General features: G+C 29.7%; 2 protein-coding genes across 2 annotated transcripts; one reads left to right on the plus strand and one right to left on the minus strand.

The window, feature by feature from the left end:
• Positions 1-2769: 2769 nt before the first annotated feature.
• Positions 2770-4282, plus strand: LOC119613041 (ras-related GTP-binding protein A-like). The gene is given in 8 exon segments (XM_037968982.1): positions 2770-2781; positions 2845-2922; positions 2924-2945; positions 3016-3233; positions 3393-3559; positions 3627-3647; positions 3649-4003; positions 4005-4282. Coding segments are annotated over 8 exon segments (927 nt in total). The 3' UTR covers positions 4059-4282.
• Positions 4283-10032: 5750 nt separating this feature from the next.
• On the minus strand, positions 10033-19796 carry LOC119613043 (beta carbonic anhydrase 1). The gene is made up of 4 exons (XM_037968983.1): positions 19367-19796; positions 11195-11279; positions 10860-11047; positions 10033-10786 (listed from the first exon to the last, which is right to left on the minus strand). Exons 1-4 carry the CDS (start codon positions 19457-19459, stop codon positions 10385-10387), a joined length of 768 nt encoding a protein of 255 aa, XP_037824911.1. The 5' UTR covers positions 19460-19796; the 3' UTR covers positions 10033-10384.
• Positions 19797-20871: the final 1075 nt, after the last annotated feature.

A 20871-nucleotide genomic window follows, 5' to 3' on the forward strand; every position in this document is an offset into this window, starting at 1 on the left:
TTTAAAATACACCTCTTTGTCACTCCACCCTTTCAAATACTACTTACATACAAATGTATGTATGAAAGTATGAATGATTTTAACATTGAAGAGAGCATTAACACTCATACTTATGCAAAATTATATTAATTACCTTCTCAATATGTACAATTTACTAAAGAAAGAAAGAGAAAAACAATTGCATATCAATAATCACAAAATTGTCAAGTATGTTTTCAGAGCTTAACTGGCTCTAAGCCGGTTATCAATTGTTGACTTTCATTTCATTGTGCTCAGTTTTTTCTTGTACATATTTAGCTGATATTTGTTTATGTTTCGAAATAACCGTATTTTTTTGTATTATTGTCATTTCTTGTTTTGATCAATTGCAATGTTTACTGGTGGGAAGAGAAACAAAATGGTAAAGGAACACAGTGGTGAAGAGAAATTGTGTTTTAAAATAATGTTTTTTTATTAATATACTAATATGCTACATATTTGAATCTGTTTCGAAATATAACTGAATTATTTTGGTTGTTGATAATGTTTTGATAAACTCAAATATTTACCAGGGGAGAAAGATACTATATAGTTATGGAACACCCTGGGAATTAAAAATAATTAAATTTGAATAGAAAATTAAGTTTTGGTTTTAAGAAGTTTTTTTTAGTCAAACATTTGAAGCAAATCAAAGATGCCGTTGTAGTTAATGTTTTTATTATTATTATTTGTTTTTGTCAAACAAGTTTCATTGTATTTAGATAATGAAAAATAAACGTGTTCGTGAGCTAATAATTTAGCTATAATTTAAACTTAAATAATAACTTTTTTATTTTATTTCTAAAAGAAAACAAATTTTATGTTGAAACTAATAGATTTTTTTAATTATAATTTATAGAGAATACACGAAAAAAGTAAAAGCGACGTGTGAGAGTATATTTTGTAGAATTTCAAAACGAATAGTCCGATTTCAAGGAAACTTTGCCTGATCAAAGAAGCAGGAATGTATTTTGGGGTCCTATTAATAAATATCGAGAAAGACATTCTAGAAGAGGTAGCCACAGCTATCAGCTCTAGAGAGTTTTAAAGATACACAAACAATTTTACAAATTTACTGCCTCATTTAATATCTTAAACGGACATTGTATGTACTTTTAAAATATTCCGAAAAATAATCAAAATTTAAGGATTTTTAAAGCAAATTTCCAAATTAATATTTCGTTTACATATTTACTAAAATTTGTCAATTTTAACGAGTTATAAAATGTGTGTTTACTTCAAAATGTTATTACGGGAGCATCATATTAGACAATTTTAATTGCGATGCAATATTTACGACAAAACTGAAAAGTGTTTTAAAATTCTATTTCACAAAATATCTTTATACACCCCAACTAAAATAAACTATTATTTTATTTAATTAATGCTTATTTTAGTTTAGCAACTAATTAGACCTTTAAATCAGATTAAATAGCACGTAATGCGAATTAAATTAACACAAAATTGTTTCATGACAATTTTCCAAATTTTCCTATTGAGGCATACATTTTCAAAAAACTTCTCATATTAAAGTTTTTATATAAATATTATTATTATTTATTATAGAAACATTATGTACTTACCTTTACATCACAGAGAAAATTGAATTTTGAAATCAAATTCTCCTGAAAACATAAGAAATATTAAAAAAAATCAGATTATTTTAATAAATTTAAAAGTATTTTTAAAATTTTAAAGAGTATTGATATTTTTTAGTAAAAACAAGTTATAAAATTTAATAATAATTTCAAATTTTACCTAAAAAAAGAAGTTTCTCATATACAATCGATTTTTAAATGGAAATTTGAGTGATCACAGATTTTTATTATTTTGCCAATTGGAGTGCTATTTAAGGATCTATGAGTGATCATAGATTTTAAGAATCTACGATTTTAAGTTTCTCATATAAAAAAAGATTTTTGCTGAGAAATATCAGTGATCACTGATTTTCATTATTTTCTCAATTGAAGCGTTATTTAAGAATCTATATCCGACTTAAGTTTTCTTTATCATTTTGGTGAGAAACTTTAATGATCACGGATTTTCACTTGAGTGATTACCGATCTTCACTATTATCTCAATTTGGGCGATTTTAAGTTAAGTTTAAGTATATAATAATAGATTTTGATAGGAAATAAGAGTGATAACAGATTTTCACATTTTCTCTATTGGAGCGTTATTTAAGAATCTACAGCCTTTCTGCAGGTTCCTTTGAAAACGCGCCTCTTTGTTAACTAAATTGTCTCTTATTTTTCAAATTAACTAAAGTCTATTTTGTAAATATAGAGATAAAAAAGAAAAGTATATAAAAACTTTGCAAAATAATAGAAAACTCTAATTTATTTCATAAAAATATAATAAAATTTACTTAATTTTGTAAAATATTAATAATTTACTTATTTATTAGCAATATTTTAAAGAAATCCTCTTATTTATTCGAAATAATGTGAAAATTCCCTAAAAATAACGTTTTTCATTCATATTTTTCAATATAAATAACCCCCCAAACACTATTGTGATTGTTAAACAACATACAACCCTGCTGCTAGTCTAACAATCACAATAACAAATGTCAAAGAAAACACAAGAAAAGAAAAACAAAAACAGCTGTTGCAATAAAAATATTATGTTATCACGAAAACCTAAAAAAGGGCGTCGGAAATAAACTTAAAAAACAAATTATTTTAAATAAATTTATAAGAATATAAACAATTTCCTTAACAAAATAAACCTCTGAAATAAAACAACAACATGAAGAAGAAGGTAATGTCTATAAATACAAAAAAAGAAAAGTTTTAAAATTAAAACGCACTTTCTTTTCTAAAGGTATTACTTATGGGCAAAAGTGGTTCGGGTAAGACCAGTATGCGTTCCATTATATTTGCCAATTATATAGCACGGGATTACTACACGTTTGGGAAGCCACAGTAAGTTTGTTTGTGGTTTTAATAATATGCTAACATAAAGTAAATTGTTTGGTTGTTTTTTGTTTTACAGTCGATGTGGAGCATTCTCATGTACGTTTTTTGGGTAATTTGGTTTTGAATTTGTGGGATTGTGGTGGCCAGGACGGTTTTATGCAACAATATTTTGCCTCACAACGTGATAATATCTTTCGTAATGTAGAGGTTTTGATTTATGTATTTGATGTTGAAAGTCGTGAATTGGAAAGAGATGTCCATTACTATCAATCGTGTTTGGAGGCCTTGCTGCAGGTGAGTTTGGACATTTTTTTAAATTTAACAGTTTTTAGAGTAAAATAATGAAATTTCACTTCGAGCACATTTTATCAGCAGAAGTACACTATTTCTCATATTTTTCGAGATTTTCCAAGGTTTTTTTAATTAAGTCCTGTACTGTTTTCCTATTTTCAGAATTCTCCCGACGCCAAAATCTTTTGTTTAATACACAAAATGGATTTGGTTGCTGAAGAGCAAAGAGAAACTTTGTTTAAAGATAGAGAAGATGATTTAATACGTTTAAGTCGTCCTGGTAATGTAACATGCTTTAGAACCAGTATATGGGATGAGACACTATACAGGTAATATCAATAAAAAGCGAAAGTTTTTTAAAATTTTATTTATACTTTTCAAATTTTCTCTTTCCAGAGCCTGGTCCAGCATAGTAACATGCTATACCCAATGTGGCCGCTTTAGAAAACTCTCTTACCCATTTTGCCAATGTCATAGAGGCCGATGAAGTTCTACTCTTCGAAAAGGCCACCTTTTTGGTAATTTCCCATTGCCAGAGTAAAAAGAATCGTGATTCTCATCGTTTTGAAAAGGTTTCCAATATTATAAAACAATTTAAATTGAGTTGTTCGAAATTGGGTGGCAAATTCCTGTCCATAGAAGTACGCAATAGTGCCTTTGCTGCTTTCATTGATACTTTTACTAGCAACACTTATGTTATGGTCGTTATGTCAGATCCCACTATACCCTCGGAGGCCACTCTGGTTAATATACGTAATGCTCGTAAATATTTTAGAGGAATTAGAAAATCCCAATAGTAATGCTGTTAATCATCATCAATATCACTGAATGCTGTTTTGGTAGGGCCACAGGTGGGGATTTTGGATAGTTTGAATCATGATAAAGCTTTTTCCTTTTTTTTACTACTTTTTATGCATACGCGATTGAGAATGTAATGTGCAAATTTGTTTTTGTTAAAAGTGTTTCTTTAGGCCTAAGGTTCTTCTCTTTTTTCCATAATAAGCATAAAATATTATAAATATACAAATAAAATTATAAATTTTTCTAATAAACAACATGGATTTTTCGTAAATATAGATAAATATTGACTTATAATGAAAAATTTAAGTGATCACAGACTTTCACTATTTTTTCTCATTTGGAAAGTTATTTAAGAATCGATTTTTAGTGAAAAATTGTAGTGATCACAGATTTTCACTATTTTCTCATTTGAAGCGTTATTTAAGAAACTACAGCCGATTTAAGTTTTCTATATAAAAAATCGATTTTTGGTAGAAGATATGAGAGATCACAGATTTTCACTATTTTCTCATTTGAAGCGTTATTTAAGAAACTACAGCCGATTTAGGTTTTCTATATAAAAAATCGATTCTTGGTGAGAAATTTGGGTGATCACAGATTTTCACTATTTTCTCATTTGGAGCGTTATTTAAGAAACTACAGCCGATTTAAGTTTTCTATATAAAAAATCGATTTTTGGTGAGAAATTTGGGTGATCACAGATTTTCACTATTTTCTCAATTGGAGCGTTATTTAAGAAACTACAGCCGATTTAAGCTTTCTATATAAAAAATCGATTTTTGGCAGAAGATATGAGTGATCACAGATTTTCACTATTTCCTCATTTGGAGCATTATTTAAGAAACTACAGCCGATTTAAGTTTTCTATATAAAAAATCGATTTTTGGTGAGAAATTTGGGTGATCACAGATTTTCACTATTTTCTCAATTGGAGCGTTATTTAAGAAACTACAGCCGATTTAAGTTTTCTATATAAAAAATCGATTTTTGGTGAGAAATTTGGGTGATCACAGATTTTCAATATTTTCTCAATTGGAGCGTTATTTAAGAAACTACAGCCGATTTAAGTTTTCTATATAAAAAATCGAATTTTGGTGAGAAATTTGGGTGATCACAGATTTTCAATATTTTCTCAATTGGAGCGTTATTTAAGAAACTACAGCCGATTTAAGTTTTCTATATAAAAATTCGATTTTTGGTAGAAGATATGAGTGATCACAGATTTTCCACTATTTTCTCATTTGAGCGTTATTTAAAGAAACTACAGCCGATTTAAGTTTTCTATATAAAAAATCGATTTTTGGTGAAAAATTTGGGTGATCACAGATTTTCACTATTTTCTCATTTGGAGCGTTATTTAAGAAACTACAGCCGATTTAAGTTTTCTATATAAAAATTCGATTTTTGGTAGAAGATATGAGTGATCACAGATTTTAACTATTTTCTCAATTGGAGCGTTATTTAAGAAACTACAGCCGATTTAAGTTTTCTATATAAAAAATCGATTTTTGGTGAGAAATTTGGGTGATCACAGATTTTCACTATTTTCTCAATTGGAGCGTTATTTAAGAAACTACAGCCGATTTAAGTTTTCTATATAAAAAATCGATTTTTGGTGAGAAATTTGGGTGATCACAGATTTTCAATATTTTCTCAATTGGAGCGTTATTTAAGAAACTACAGCCGATTTAAGTTTTCTATATAAAAATTCGATTTTTGGTAGAAGATATGAGTGATCACAGATTTTCACTATTTTCTCAATTGGAGCGTTATTTAAGAAACTACAGCCCGATTTAAGTTTTCTATATAAAAAATCGATTTTTGGTGAGAAATTTGGGTGATCACAGATTTTCACTATTTTCTCATTTGGAGCGTTATTTAAGAAACTACAGCCGATTTAAGTTTTCTATATAAAAAATCGATTTTTGGTAGAAGATATGAGTGATCACAGATTTTCACTATTTTCTCAATTGGAGCGTTATTTAAGAAACTACAGCCGATTTAAGTTTTCTATATAAAAAATCCATTTTTGGTGAGAAATTTGGGTGATCACAGATTTTCACTATTTTCTCAATTGGAGCGTTATTTAAGAAACTACAGCCGATTTAGTTTTCTATATAAAAAATCGATTTTTGGTAGAAGATATGAGTGATCACAGATTTTTCACTATTTTCTCAATTGGAGCGTTATTTAAGAAACTACAGCCGATTTAAGTTTTCTATATAAAAAATCGATTTTTGGTAGAAGATATGAGTGATCACAGATTTTCACTATTTTCTCATTTGGAGCGTTATTTAAGAAACTACAGCCGATTTAAGTTTTCTATATAAAAAATCGATTTTTGGTAGAAGATATGAGTGATCACAGATTTTCACTATTTTCTCAATTGGAGCGTTATTTAAGAAACTACAGCCGATTTAAGTTTTCTATATAAAAAGTCGATTTTTGGTGAGAAATTTGGGTGATCACAGATTTTCACTATTTTCTCAATTGGAGCGTTATTTAAGAAACCTACAGCCGATTTAAGTTTTCTATATAAAAAATCGACTTTTGGTGAGAAATTTGGGTGATCACAGATTTTCACTATTTTCTCATTTAGAGCGTTATTTAAGAAACCACAGCCGATTTAAGTTTTCTATATAAAAAATCGATTTTGCTGAGAAATTTGGGTGATCACAGATTTTCACTATTTTCTCATTTAGAGCGTTATTTAAGAAACTACAGCCGATTAAGTTTTCTATATAAAAAGTCGATTGTTGGTGAGAAATTTGGGTGATCACAGATTTTCACTATTTTCTCATTTAGAGCGTTATTTAAGAAACCACAGCCGATTTAAGTTTTCTATATAAAAAATCGATTTTGGTGAGAAATTTGGGTGATCACAGATTTTCACTATTTTCTCATTTGGAGCGTTATTTAAGAAACTACAGCCGATTTAAGTTTTCTATATAAAAAGTCGAATTTTGGTGAGAAATTTGGGTGATCACAGATTTTCACTATTTTCTCATTTAGAGCGTTATTTAAGAAACCACAGCCGATTTAAGTTTTCTATATAAAAAATCGATTTTTGGTGAGAAATTTGGGTGATCACAGATTTTCACTATTTTCTCATTTGGAGCGTTATTTAAGAAACTACAGCCGATTTAAGTTTTCTATATAAAAAGTCGATTGTTGGTGAGAAATTTGGGTGATCACAGATTTTCACTATTTTCTCATTTAGAGCGTTATTTAAGAAACCACAGCCGATTTAAGTTTTCTATATAAAAAATCGATTTTTGGTGAGAAATTTGGGTGATCACAGATTTTCACTATTTTCTCATTTGGAGCGTTATTTAAGAAACTACAGCCGATTTAAGTTTTCTATATAAAAAGTCGAATTTTGGTGAGAAATTTGGGTGATCACAGATTTTCACTATTTTCTCATTTAGAGCGTTATTTAAGAAACCACAGCCGATTTAAGTTTTCTATATAAAAAATCGATTTTTGGTGAGAAATTTGGGTGATCACAGATTTTCACTATTTTCTCATTTGGAGCGTTATTTAAGAAACTACAGCCGATTTAAGTTTTCTATATAAAAAGTCGAATTTTGGTGAGAAATTTGGGTGATCACAGATTTTCACTATTTTCTCATTTAGAGCGTTATTTAAGAAACCACAGCCGATTTAAGTTTTCTATATAAAAAATCGATTTTTGGTGAGAAATTTGGGTGATCACAGATTTTCACTATTTTCTCATTTGGAGCGTTATTTAAGAAACTACAGCCGATTTAAGTTTTCTATATAAAATTCGATTTTTGGTGAGAAATTTGGGTGATCACAGATTTTCACTATTTTCTCATTTAGGGCGTTATTTAAGAAACTACAGCCGATTTAAGTTTTCTATATAAAAATTTGATTTTTGGTGAGAAATTTGGGTGATCACAGATTTTCACTATTTTTTCATTTGGAGCGTTATTTAAGAAACTACAGCCGATTTAAGTTTTCTATATAAAAAATCGATTTTTGGTGAGAAATTTGGGTAATCACAGATTTTCACTATTTTCTCAATTGGAGCGTTATTTAAGAAACTACAGCCGATTTAAGTTTTCTATATAAAAAATCGATTTTTGTAGAGAAACTTGGGTGATCACAGATTTTCAGTATTTTCTCAATTGGAGCGTTATTTAAGAAACTACAGCCGATTTAAGTTTTCTATATAAAAAATCGATTTTCGATGAGAAATTTGGGTGATCACAGATTTTCTCTATTTCTTAATTGGAGCGTTATTTAAGGATTTACAGCCGATTTAAGTTTTCTATATTAAAATTGATTTTTAGTGAAAAATTTAGTGATCTCAGATTTTCACTATTTTCTCAATTCGAGCGTTATTTAAGAAACTACAGCTGATTTAAGTTTTCAATGTAAAAAATCGATTTTTAGTGAAAAAATTTATTTGACTATAGATCAGTCTAGATTGTTGACTAGATATTGTAAGTCAAAAATTAATCACTAAAAGTAAAGAAAATTTCCCCTAAATAGAAACGTTTTGCCAAAAAATCTTTCTAAATGAAGTCTATAAAATGATTAATATTGAGAATAGAACAACTCCTTTTAAACACATAGTTAATAACATTTATTTAAAGTTTTCAGATTTATTTCATTACATTTACATACATATTTAAATAGCAAAAATTATGTTTTCATATAAACATTTTTATATACTTACACAAAAAAATAACAATAAAAACAAAGAAAAAACATTAAAAAATCTAAATTTTACAAACAATTCCCTATAATATTTGTTCTGGAGCATTTACAATAAACATCTTTAAACTATTAAGATTTTACTTATAATTAAACAATATTACAACATTTATTTATCAAAATATAATATATATTTTTATTTATTTTAATATATATTTTTATTAAATTTAATATATATTTTTATTTAATGCAAACACTCCTTTAGTTAATTAAATTGGTTCTTTTTTATTTCGTTTGTGTTTTTATAAATATTTTGTTCTAGTTATCACAGTTTTGAAATGTACAATTAGATGGTAAATTTAAATGTTTTTTATAATATACGGAAAGAGTAAGAGAGTCGCTTTAAGGTTGAAAAGGAGAGAGCATATAGTATTGACTATAAATTTTCTTAGATCAGTCAATTGTCTTAATGATAGGTTAGTCAATAGTCTTGCTATAGAACAGTTTATAATCTTGACTATAGGTCAGTCTAAAGTCTGGACTATAGTTCAGTCTATAATCTTGACTATAGATCAGACTATAATCTTGATTATAGATCATTCTATAATTTTGATTATAGATCAGTCTATAGTTTTGACTATAGATCAGTCTATAGTTTGAGTATAGATCAGTCTATAGTTTTGACTATAGATCAGTCTATAGTTTTGACTATAGATCAGTCTATAGTTTTGACTATAGATCAGTCTATAGTCTTGACTATAGATCAGTCTACAGTTTGACTATAGATCAGTCTATAGTCTTGACTATAGATCAGTCTATAGTTTGACTATAGATCAGTCTATAGTTTGACTATAGATCAGTCTATACTCTTGACTATAGATCAGTCCCTAGTCTTGACTATAAATCAGTCCCTAGTCTTGACTATAGATCAGTCCCTAGTCTTGACTATAGATCATTCTATAGTCTTGACTATAGATCAGTCTATAGTCTTGACAATAGATCAGTCTACAGTCTTGACAATAGATCAGTCTACAGTCTTGACTATAGATCAGTCTATAGTCGTGACTATAGATCAGTCTATAGTCTTGACTATAGATCAGTCTTTAGTCTTTACTATAGATCAGTCTATAGTCTTGACTATAGATCAGTCTATAGTCTTGGCTATAGATCAGTCTATAGTCTTGACTTTAGATCAGTCTATAGTCTTGACTATAGATCAATCTATATTCTTGACTATAGATCAGCCTATAGTCTTGACTATAGATCAGCCTATAGTCTTGACTATAGATCAGTCTATAGTCTTGACTACAGATCAGTCTATAGTCTTGACTATAGATCAGTCTATAGTCTTGACTATATATCAGTCTTTAGTCTTGACTATAGATCAGTCTTTAGTCTTGGCTATAGTTTAGTCCATAGTCTAGACATAAACAAGATTTCCAACTAACCCTTTCAATCTTAAAGAAATCAATACCAATCTCTCATCCCCTCTATATCTTCATAAACTTTATGCGAAAAAAGCATAAATAGCAACTCTACCATCTCTTATGATTCGTTAAAAGCTATAGGCATTAATCCTTAGTACTTTGCTAGCTCCCTTTAGGGTAAAGTCTTTACAACAGACCTCCCTTTTATAAACCCCCGATATTTTTCTTTTAACTTTCTTTCTTTCAAGAATAAAATCTTCTAACTTCCGAAGTTAACTTTTCAACCGTATCCTCATCGACGGGTATAAAACGTTTGGCACCACGACTAAAGTAGTAAATATCTCCTGTGTAAATATCAAACCATAAAGCATGCACATGCAAGTCATGGGATTCCAGACGGGCCTTCAAAAAACCATATGAAGCAATATTAGACATTTGTTCTAGAGTGTTAATTTGGGAGAGTTTATCCTCAATGGCAAATTTATTCTCGGGATCAATATAGGCCACAAAACGTCTTAGGGGTGTTTCGGACGAAAACAATAGAGGATCACTCATGCCCTTTTCCACCCATTCTTCGAATTTTTCCAAACTAGTAGAGGCATGTGTACACAGCCAAGCCCTTAAGGGCGACAGACGACGATTACGCTGCAAGTTAAAAGAAAAAAACAATCAAGTTAATAAACCATAGAATATGTTAATATTTATGTAACAAACTTACCTTGGAGGCAAACTCGGGGTCTCTTAATTGATATAATAAATTCATGGCTTTACAATCACTATGACCACAAACTATAATATGACGTATATCATTGACCACACAACCCAATTCTAAGGCAGCAGGTTCGCAACTATAATGTTCGTCTTGAAAATGTTGGGCATGTGGTATTAAATTACCAGCATTACGTACTGTTTTTGTAAGACAAATATTATTGAAAAAGGGGATGGTCAGGGTTAGAAGATTTTAGAGAGGAATAGAAGAAATATATAAATATATAAAACATTAAAGTTTGAAATTTCTTATCAAATTCAAGTTGTTTCTTTTTCAAAACCCACCCACAAACATATCGCCAACATGTGTATCAGTGTAACGGGTCGGTATCATACGACTGTCCATGCAAGTGAAAAATACGGCCTTGGGCTGTAAGATATAAATTATATCAAAATTAATGGGACGAGAGATAAAATAATATGTTTATTAGAATAAAATTATATTTATAAGGTTTCCATGTCAAGAAAAACCCATAAAATAGATAAGGATTCGCTTTCAAAATAAAATATGTTGTAAGATGAAGTGATGATAGTGTTTGTGGGTGGAAGGGGGTTTGTTATAAAGCCATATATGATAAAGCAAATGATAAATTAGTTACTAAGAGCTTAAAGATATGATAGTGAACGTAATGGGAAATGTCCAAATGTTTGTGTAAATAGGTAGTTTAATAAATTTATGAGGAATGAAGACATCAAAAGAGGTGAACAGTGATGACATTGTTGAGAATTGTAATGATAACATGAAAATTTTTTCTGTACATTGTATTTATTAAAAACCTATTTAGATTGATTGTAGGGGTGACCTTTTAATTGCCAATGTAATTACCACCAACAACAAGTCACCATAATAAATCGTAATTCTAAACGGTTATTCCGATTAGAAACTGATCTAGAACTGAACTAGAACTGAACTAGAACTGAACTAGAACTGAACTAGAACTGAACTAGAACTGAACTAGAACTGAACTAGAACTGAACTAGAACTAGAACTGAACTAGAACTGAACTAGAACTGAACTAGAACTGAACTTGAACTGAACTAGAACTGAACTAGAACTGAACTAGAACTGAACTAGAACTGAACTAGAACTGAGCTAGAACTGAACTAGAACTGAACTAGAACTGAGCTAGAACTGAACTAGAACTGAACTAGAACTGAACTAGAACTAGAACTGAACTAGAACTGAACTAGAACTGAACTAGAACTGAACTAGAACTGAACTAGAACTGAACTAGAACTGAACTAGAACTGAACTAGAACTGAACTAGAACTGAAAGAACTGAACTAGAACTGAACTAGAACTGAACTAGAACTGAACTAGAACTGAACTAGAACTGAACTAGAACTGAACTAGAACTGAACTAGAACTGAACTAGAACTGAACTAGAACTGAACTAGAACTGAACTAGAACTGAACTAGAACTGAACTAGAACTGAACTAGAACTGAACTAGAACTGAACTAGAACTGAACTAGAACTGAACTAGAACTGAACTAGAACTGAACTAGAACTGAACTAGAACTGAACTAGAACTGAACTAGAACTGAACTAGAACTGAACTAGAACTGAACTAGAACTGAACTAGAACTAGAACTGAACTAGAACTGGAATAGAACTGAACTAGAACTGAACTAGAACTGAACTAGAACTGAACTAGAACTGAACTAGAACTGAACTAGAACTGAACTAGAACTGAACTAGACTGAACTGAAACTAGAACTGAACTAGAACTGAACTAGAACTGAACTAGAACTGAACTAGAACTGACTAGAACTGACTAGAACTGAACTAGAACTGAACTAGAACTGAACTAGAACTGAACTAGAACTGAACTAGAACTGAACTAGAACTGAACTAAACTGAACTAGAACTGAACTAGAACTGAACTAGAACTGAACTAGAACTGAACTAGAACTGAACTAGAACTGAACTAGAACTGAACTAGAACTGAACTAGAACTGAACTAGAACTGAACTAGAACTGAACTAGAACTGAACTAGAACTGAACTAGAACTGAACTAGAACTGAACTAGAACTGAACTAGAACTGAACTAGAACTGAACTAGAACTAAACTAGAACTGAACTAGAACTGAACTAGAACTGAACTAGAACTAGAACTGAACTAGAACTAGAACTGAACTAGAACTGAACTAGAACTGAACTAGAACTGAACTAGAACTGAACTAGAACTGAACTAGAACTGAACTAGAACTGAACTAGAACTGAACTAGAACTGAACTAGAACTGAACTAGAACTGAACTAGAACTGAACTAGAACTGAACTAGAACTGAACTAGAACTGAACTAGAACTGAACTAGAACTGAACTAGAACTGAACTAGAACTGAACTAGAACTGAACTAGAACTGAACTAGAACTGAACTAGAACTGAACTAGAACTGAACTAGAACTGAACTAGAACTGAACTAGAACTGAACTAGAACTGAACTAGAACTGAACTAGAACTGAACTAGAACTGAACTAGAACTGAACTAACTAGAACTGACTAGACTGAACTAGAACTGAACTAGAACTGAACTAGAACTGAACTAGAACTGAACAGAACTGAACTAGAACTGAACTAGAACTGAACTAGAACTGAACTAGAACTGAACTAGAACTGAACTAGAACTGAACTAGAACTGAACTAGAACTGAACTAGAACTGAACTAGAACTGAACTAGAAACTGAACTAGAACTGAACTAGAAACTGAACGAACTAGAACTGAACTAGAACTGAACTAGAACTGAACTAGAACTGAACTAGAACTGAACTAGAACTGAACTAGAACTGAACTAGAACTGAACTAGAACTGAACTAGAACTGAACTAGAACTGAACTAGAACTGAACTAGAACTGAACTAGAACTGAACTAGAACTGAACTAGAACTGAACTAGAACTGAACTAGAAATGAACTAGAAACTGAACTAGAACTGAACTAGAACTGAACTAGAAACTTGAACTAGAAAACATGAACTAGAAACTGAACTAGAACTGAACTAGAACTGAACTAGAACTGAACTAGAACTGAACTAGAACTGAACTAGAACTGAACTAGAACTGAACTAGAACTGAACTGAGAACTGAACTAGAACTGAACTAGAACTGAACTAGAACTGAACTAGAACTGAACTAGAACTGAACTAGAACTGAACTAGAACTGAACTAGAACTGAACTAGAAACTGAACTAGAACTGAACTAGAACTGAACTAGAACTGAACTAGAACTGAACTAGAACTGAACTAGAACTGAACTAGAACTGAACTAGAACTGAACTAGAACTGAACTAGAACTGAACTAGAACTGAACTAGAACTGAACTAGAACTGAACTAGAACTGAACTAGAACTGAACTAGAACTGAACTAGAACTGAACTAGAACTGAACTGGAACTGAACTAGAACTGAACTAGAACTGAACTAGAACTGAACTAGAACTGAACTAGAACTGAACTAGAACTGAACTAGAACTGAACTAGAACTGAACTAGAACTGAACTAGAACTGAACTAGAACTGAACTAGAACTGAACTGAACTAGAACTGAACTAGAACTGAACTAGAACTGAACTAGAACTGAACTAGAACTGAACTAGAACTGAACTAGAACTGAACTAGAACTGAACTAGAACTGAACTAACTGGGAACTGGAACGAACTAGAACTACAAATTGTTAACCTGAAAATTACACGACCATTTAAAGAGGAATCGTCACACATTATCATCTGGTAAGATGCATGTGGAAACAATATAAGGCGCATTGGATAGGACTTCCTTATAATAACTTCTGTAGAAGTTTTTAAAATTAAACAAAGACCTTGATAGAGACCAATTGTAGCGCCAAAGATTCCTCTTAACAATATAATTATCTAAGTTTTTCACACATTAAATCAAAATATCAAAAATATTCAAGGTTAAACTAAAACTAAAGAAAAATAGCAATAAAATTTTACTAAGTTTCGCTAACAAAGTTTTCAAAATATTTTATAAATATAAAAAAAACTGAATTTATAAAAAATACAAAGAAAATATTAGTTTCTATGTTAATTTTAAAAAAATAGATACAAAAATAAAATTGAAATTTTTTTATAAAACTTGCTGTAGGTAGGTCATTTGCACGAACTGCTGCTGCCTTAAAAAAAGTCAATAATAAACAAACTAATAAAAATAGAATAGATTTTAAAAACATTAATTTATTGGATTGTTTGTTCTTTTTTTTTTTTTTTTGTTCAGAAGGCGTGTTAAAATGTTTTGCACAAATATCGCACGAGATGTCCCGATTTTTGTTATTTTGAAAATTGTATCAATTTCATCAGCAAAAAAATTTTTTTCCAAACACTTATACAAAATTTTAACAAATAACTGGTCCTTAGATCCAGTAGTAAGTAGCTGTGTTTTGTTTGTAGCTTATTTTTTCACATTTTCCTAATTTGAGACTATTTTGGCTGACGAAAGTTTTGCAAAAATAAAAACATTAAAAAACAAAGTAAACAAATAAATATTTATAAATGTTTCTTTAAAAATAAACTGTGTTATCAGCATAAACATGACCTTTTAGCAAAATTGTCTTTAAATCAAATTTTGATTGACAAATTTTAAAATTTATGTCAATTTTTAAAGTTAGTTTTTATTTTTCTAATAGAAATGTTCAAGTTCCTAAAGTTTGGAAAATATATTTTTTGAAGAAATCAATTATAATTGTGCTAAAAATTTAGTTTAGCAAATAGTATTAGATCTATTTATGTATTTATCGTTTAACTAATGACTTAATACTTTACTTATTAATCAGTTTAATGAACTTTTTTTGCCGCCGACATTTAATTAAAAATTAAACGCATTTTATAAAGTGGAATTTAATTTAATCTCAAGTTTATATACAAATGAGAGAACTTTGTACACAAACAAAAAACAAATGAAACAAAATTATAAATAAAAAACAAAAAATAAACAACTTTTCAAAATCGAACCAAATAACAACAATTTTAATTATTCCAAATGAAATTCGCGAAAACGTCTCCTTATATTAACTAACTAACTAACTAAACTAACTAACTAACTAACTAACTACTAACTAACTAACTAACTAACTAACTAACTAACTAACTAACTAACTAACTAACTAACTACTAACTACTAACTAACTACTACTAACTAACTAACTAACTAACTAACTAACTAACTAACTAACTAACTACTAACTAACTAACTAACTAACTAACTAACTACTAACTAACTAACTAACTAACTAACTAACTACTAACTAACTAACTAACAACTAACTAACTAACTAACACTAACTACTAACCAACTAACTACTAACTAACCTACTAACTTAACTAACTAACCTAACTAACTACTACTAACTAACTACTAACTACTAACTAACTAACTAACTAACTACTAACTAACTAACTAACTAACTAACTAACTAACTAACTAAACTAACTAACTAACCTAACTAACTAACTAACGAACGAACGACGAACAACGAACGAACGAAACGAAGAACGAACGAACGAACGAACGAACGAACGAACGAACGAACGAACGAACGAAGAACGAACGAAACGAACGAACGAACGAACGAACGAACGAACGAACGAACGAACGAACGAACGAACGAACGAACGAACGAACGAAAACGAAACGAACGAGAACGAACGAACGACGAAACGAACGAAGAACGAACGAACGAAACGAACGAACGAACGAAACGAACGAACGAACGAACGAACGAACGAACGAAACGAACGAACGAAAACGAAAACGAACGAACGAACGAACGAACGACGAACGAACGACGAACGAACGAACGAACGAACGAACGAACGAAAGAACGAACGAACGAACGAACGAACGAACGAACGAACGAAGAACGAACGAACGAAGAACGAACGAACCAACGAACGAACGAACGAAAACGAACGAAACGAACGAACGAACGAACGAACGAACGAACGAACGAACGAACGAACGAACGACGAACGAACGAACGAACGAACGAACGAACGAACGAACGAACGAACCAACGAACGAAAACGAACGAACTAACGAACGAACAACGAACGAACGAACGAACGAACGAACGACGAACGAACGAAAACGAACGAACTAACGAACTAACTAAAAACGAACGAACGAACGAACGAACTAACAAACGAACAACTAACAACTAACTAACTAACTAACGAACTAACTAATTAACTAACTAACAAACTAACTAACTAAATAACTTATATTTATAAACTCTTCCTCTCAATTTAGGTTTATGAATAAGATTTAGCAGAACTTCAAATTGTAATAAAAACTTTCTTAAATCGTTTATCAATCTATATATATGAAAGAGTAGCGTTACTGACTGACTGATTCATCATCGCACAGCCCAAACGGCTGAACCTAGAATCATGAAATTTTGACAGTAGATGTGCTTTTGGTTATGTAGATCCACTAAGGAGGGATTTTTGGAAATTTGTACATTTACGGGTAAAAGGGGGAAAAACGGGTAAAACAGGTTTTCTTAATGATCTTACACAATATTAGTGATACAAGAAAAAATTTAAATGCACCTGTATCTACTCTTAAAATGAGCAGATGGGTGTCTGGTACTTTTTTTAAATTCGTTCTTTTAAGGGGTAAAAATGTATAACAAAGGTGATTTTGGTACCTTTTTTGGCCCTTTATAACATTTGAACTAATTAACATAATAAAATTTTTATAAATATTTGGATACATCTCCCAAAATTATGAGACACCTGTTTCGTACTTTTTTAAAATTCAGTCCTTTTTGGGTGTAAGAGGGAAAAAACTGTATTTATGGTACTTTTTTTTTTTAGCACATTAAGAAAACTTTTTCGGTTTATTGAATTATTCCTATTAAATTACGGACTAACTCTGTAACAGTTATTGTAATAAAATTTTTGCTATTTCACTGGGGAAAAAAGTACAAAAAAAACGGGAAATTTAATTTTATTCAAACTCATTGAGCCAATTTTTATAAATTTGAAAAAGTAGTTTATTTACTCATACAAAATAAGCTGTTGGTATATTATTTTGGAATTCGAGTACTAATGCAGATTTGAATCTTTTGAGTTTTATCTGTGATATATAGATTTAAATATGGAACATTTTGTAAACTTAATTCTCGAAAAGTATATTTCTAAGCGAAAAGGGGAAAAATTGTACTCTTTTTATTAGTACTTTTCACTTAGGTAAAATTATTCCACTTTTGGTACTTTTTCTTTCTTTAAATGATACTCTTTGCATGTTCTTTAATATGAATTCAAAACACATGATTATTAAACATACATGGTCCTCATTGAATAAGATTCTTTAAGAGAGAACTTTTTAGTACTTTTTTCTCATAAATAGTAGTTTTTAAATTTTCTAAAATATTCCACCTAGGAACATTAATTTTAACAAACATGGTCTTGACTGAATAATATTCTGTAAGTGGGAACTATTTGGTACTTTTCTATTCTTCAAATGGTACCTTTTAGATTCTTTATAATGGTTAACCGGAGCACACGGTCCTTATTAAATGAGAATTTATTGAGAGATTTTTGTATTTTTTCGTTTTTCCGATGGTACTTTTTGATATTTTTACGATATTGAACACAGATATTGAAAATAAATGAATAAACATAGTGAATGAGGATCTACTGAAAGGTACTTTTTCATTCATTGAATTATATTTTTTGAATTGTATATAATATTGAACACAGAAACATACAATTTTTGATTAAATGATAATCTATTAGAGGTATTTTACAGTACTTTTTTCAAATAGTACTTTCAAAATTTTCTATTATGTGGAAGATAAATTAATGAAACTAAAAATACAAGCTTCTTACTGAATGCGAATTAATTCACGTGATATTGAACGTATAAAACTGAAACATTAAAAGGTGTTTAATCAATTTTAATTTTCTATGAAAGTAAACTAAATTTTGTATGTATTTAATTTATGTTAGGGTAGCGAAGCACCCAGGGTATGCTAGTTATTTCATATGTTTATTTAAATAAATTCCCCATTGTGCAACTAGTTGTCAGGGTTAGTGTTTGTTTTGTGTATGTACAAAGTTTAATGACTTAAAAAAAAAAACAACAAACAAGAGAAAAGTAAACACGTGTAAGAGCATGAGTACAGAGAAACAACAAAGAGTAAGTAAACAGACAACAATAAAATATTGTTATTTATTAATTATAAAAAATAAAAAAAAACTGCAAACAAATTAAATGAAAGTAATTGATGATAGCAAAAGAAAGAGGAGAAAAACATGAAAGCAAAAAACACTTTGCAGAATGTTAAGAAAACAGATGAAGCAGAAAAAAAACAACAACTATGAAAATGTAGTAAACAAATTGAACAGAATAAAACATGTTGCATTTCAATGAATTGGATGACGCTATTTTTTCACATTTATCAATATTTTTTGTATTTTATTTTTGTTGTACTTACCTCTGGATGATCGCGAACTTTTTGAAATTCTCGTACCATTTGCTCACGTGTTGTATTGCGATAACGCATGATACCACGCAAAATACGTTCCATTATTAAGGTTGGTTTTTTTCTTAATTAATAATTTTGGTTAAATTTTCACTTTAAATAAACACACACACACGCACTCACTAATAATATATTGTAGACACACAACTCGTGTTTTCACTAAATTTATTTATTTTTCTTTATTTAAAAAACAAATTAACAACCTTGAATTTATTTTTTATTTATTAATTATATTTTTTATTGCTTAAATAGTATGCGAATTTTATTTGTACCAACAACTACTTTTATTTTCTTTAACACACACCCCTCATCAAAAAAATTGCTATATTTACACTTTTTTCTTTCGTTATTAGCGTCTCATTAGCGTGTGCTTTAGCTTTGCTTAATAAATGATAACTAAAATTTTTAAAGCTCCGTTTAAGTTTGTTTGTAGCCGCAAAAATATAGAATATTAATAAACACAACAGTTGTTAAAATAACAACAATATTAATAGTTCTCTTTCCATAATATTCTCTTTTTAAAGGGATGCCAGAGCTTTTATAATTTCTATACCAGAGATGGAGGTTTGCAATAAAATCGAGTCGCCAACTTCAAACTGTTTTTATAGTTAGTTAGTAGTTAGTTAGTTAGTTAGTTAGTTAGTTAGTTAGTTAGTTAGTTAGTTAGTTAGTTAGTTAGTTAGTTAGTTAGTTAGTTAGTTAGTTAGTTAGTTGTTAGTTAGTTAGTTAGTAGTTAGTTAGTAGTTAGTAGTAGTTAGTAGTTAGTAGTTAGTTAGTTAGTAGTTAGTTAGTGTAGTTAGTTAGTTAGTTAGTTAGTTAGTTAGTTAGTGAGTTAGTTAGTTAGTTAGTTATTTAGTAGTTAGTAGTTAGTTAGTAGTTAGTTAGTAGTTAGTTAGTTAGTTAGTTAGTTAGTTAGTAGTTAGTTAGTTTTAGTTAGTAGTTAGTTAGTTCGTAGTTAGTTAGTTAGTAGTTAGTTAGTAGTTAGTTAGTTAGTTAGTTAGTTAGTTAGTTAGTTAGTTAGTTAGTTAGTTAGTTAGTTAGTAGTTAGTAGTTAGTTAGTAGTTAGTTAGTTAGTTAGTTAGTTAGTTAGTTAGTTAGTTAGTAGTTAGTAGTAGTTAGTTAGTTAGTTAGTTAGTTAGTTAGTTAGTTAGTTAGTAGTTAGTTAGTTAGTTAGTAGTTAGTTAGTTAGTTAGTTAGTTAGTTAGTTAGTTAGTTAGTTAGTAGTTAGTTAGTTAGTTAGTTAGTAGTTAGTTAGTTAGTAGTTAGTTAGTTAGTTAGTTAGTTAGTTAGTTAGTTAGTAGTTGTTAGTTAGTTAGTTAGTTAGTTAGTTAGTTAGTTAGTTAGTTAGTTAGTTAGTAGTTAGTTAGTTAGTTAGTTAGTAGTAGTTAGTTAGTAGTTAGTTAGTTAGTTAGTTAGTTAGTTAGTTAGTTAGTTAGTTAGGTAGTTAGTTAGTTAGT

The sequence above is a fragment of the Lucilia sericata genome, unplaced genomic scaffold, assembly GCF_015586225.1.
Source record: "Lucilia sericata isolate MDLA Ls3-8-SP2 unplaced genomic scaffold, ASM1558622v1 Contig001938F_arrow, whole genome shotgun sequence".
Classification (NCBI taxonomy): Eukaryota; Metazoa; Arthropoda; class Insecta; order Diptera; family Calliphoridae; genus Lucilia; species Lucilia sericata.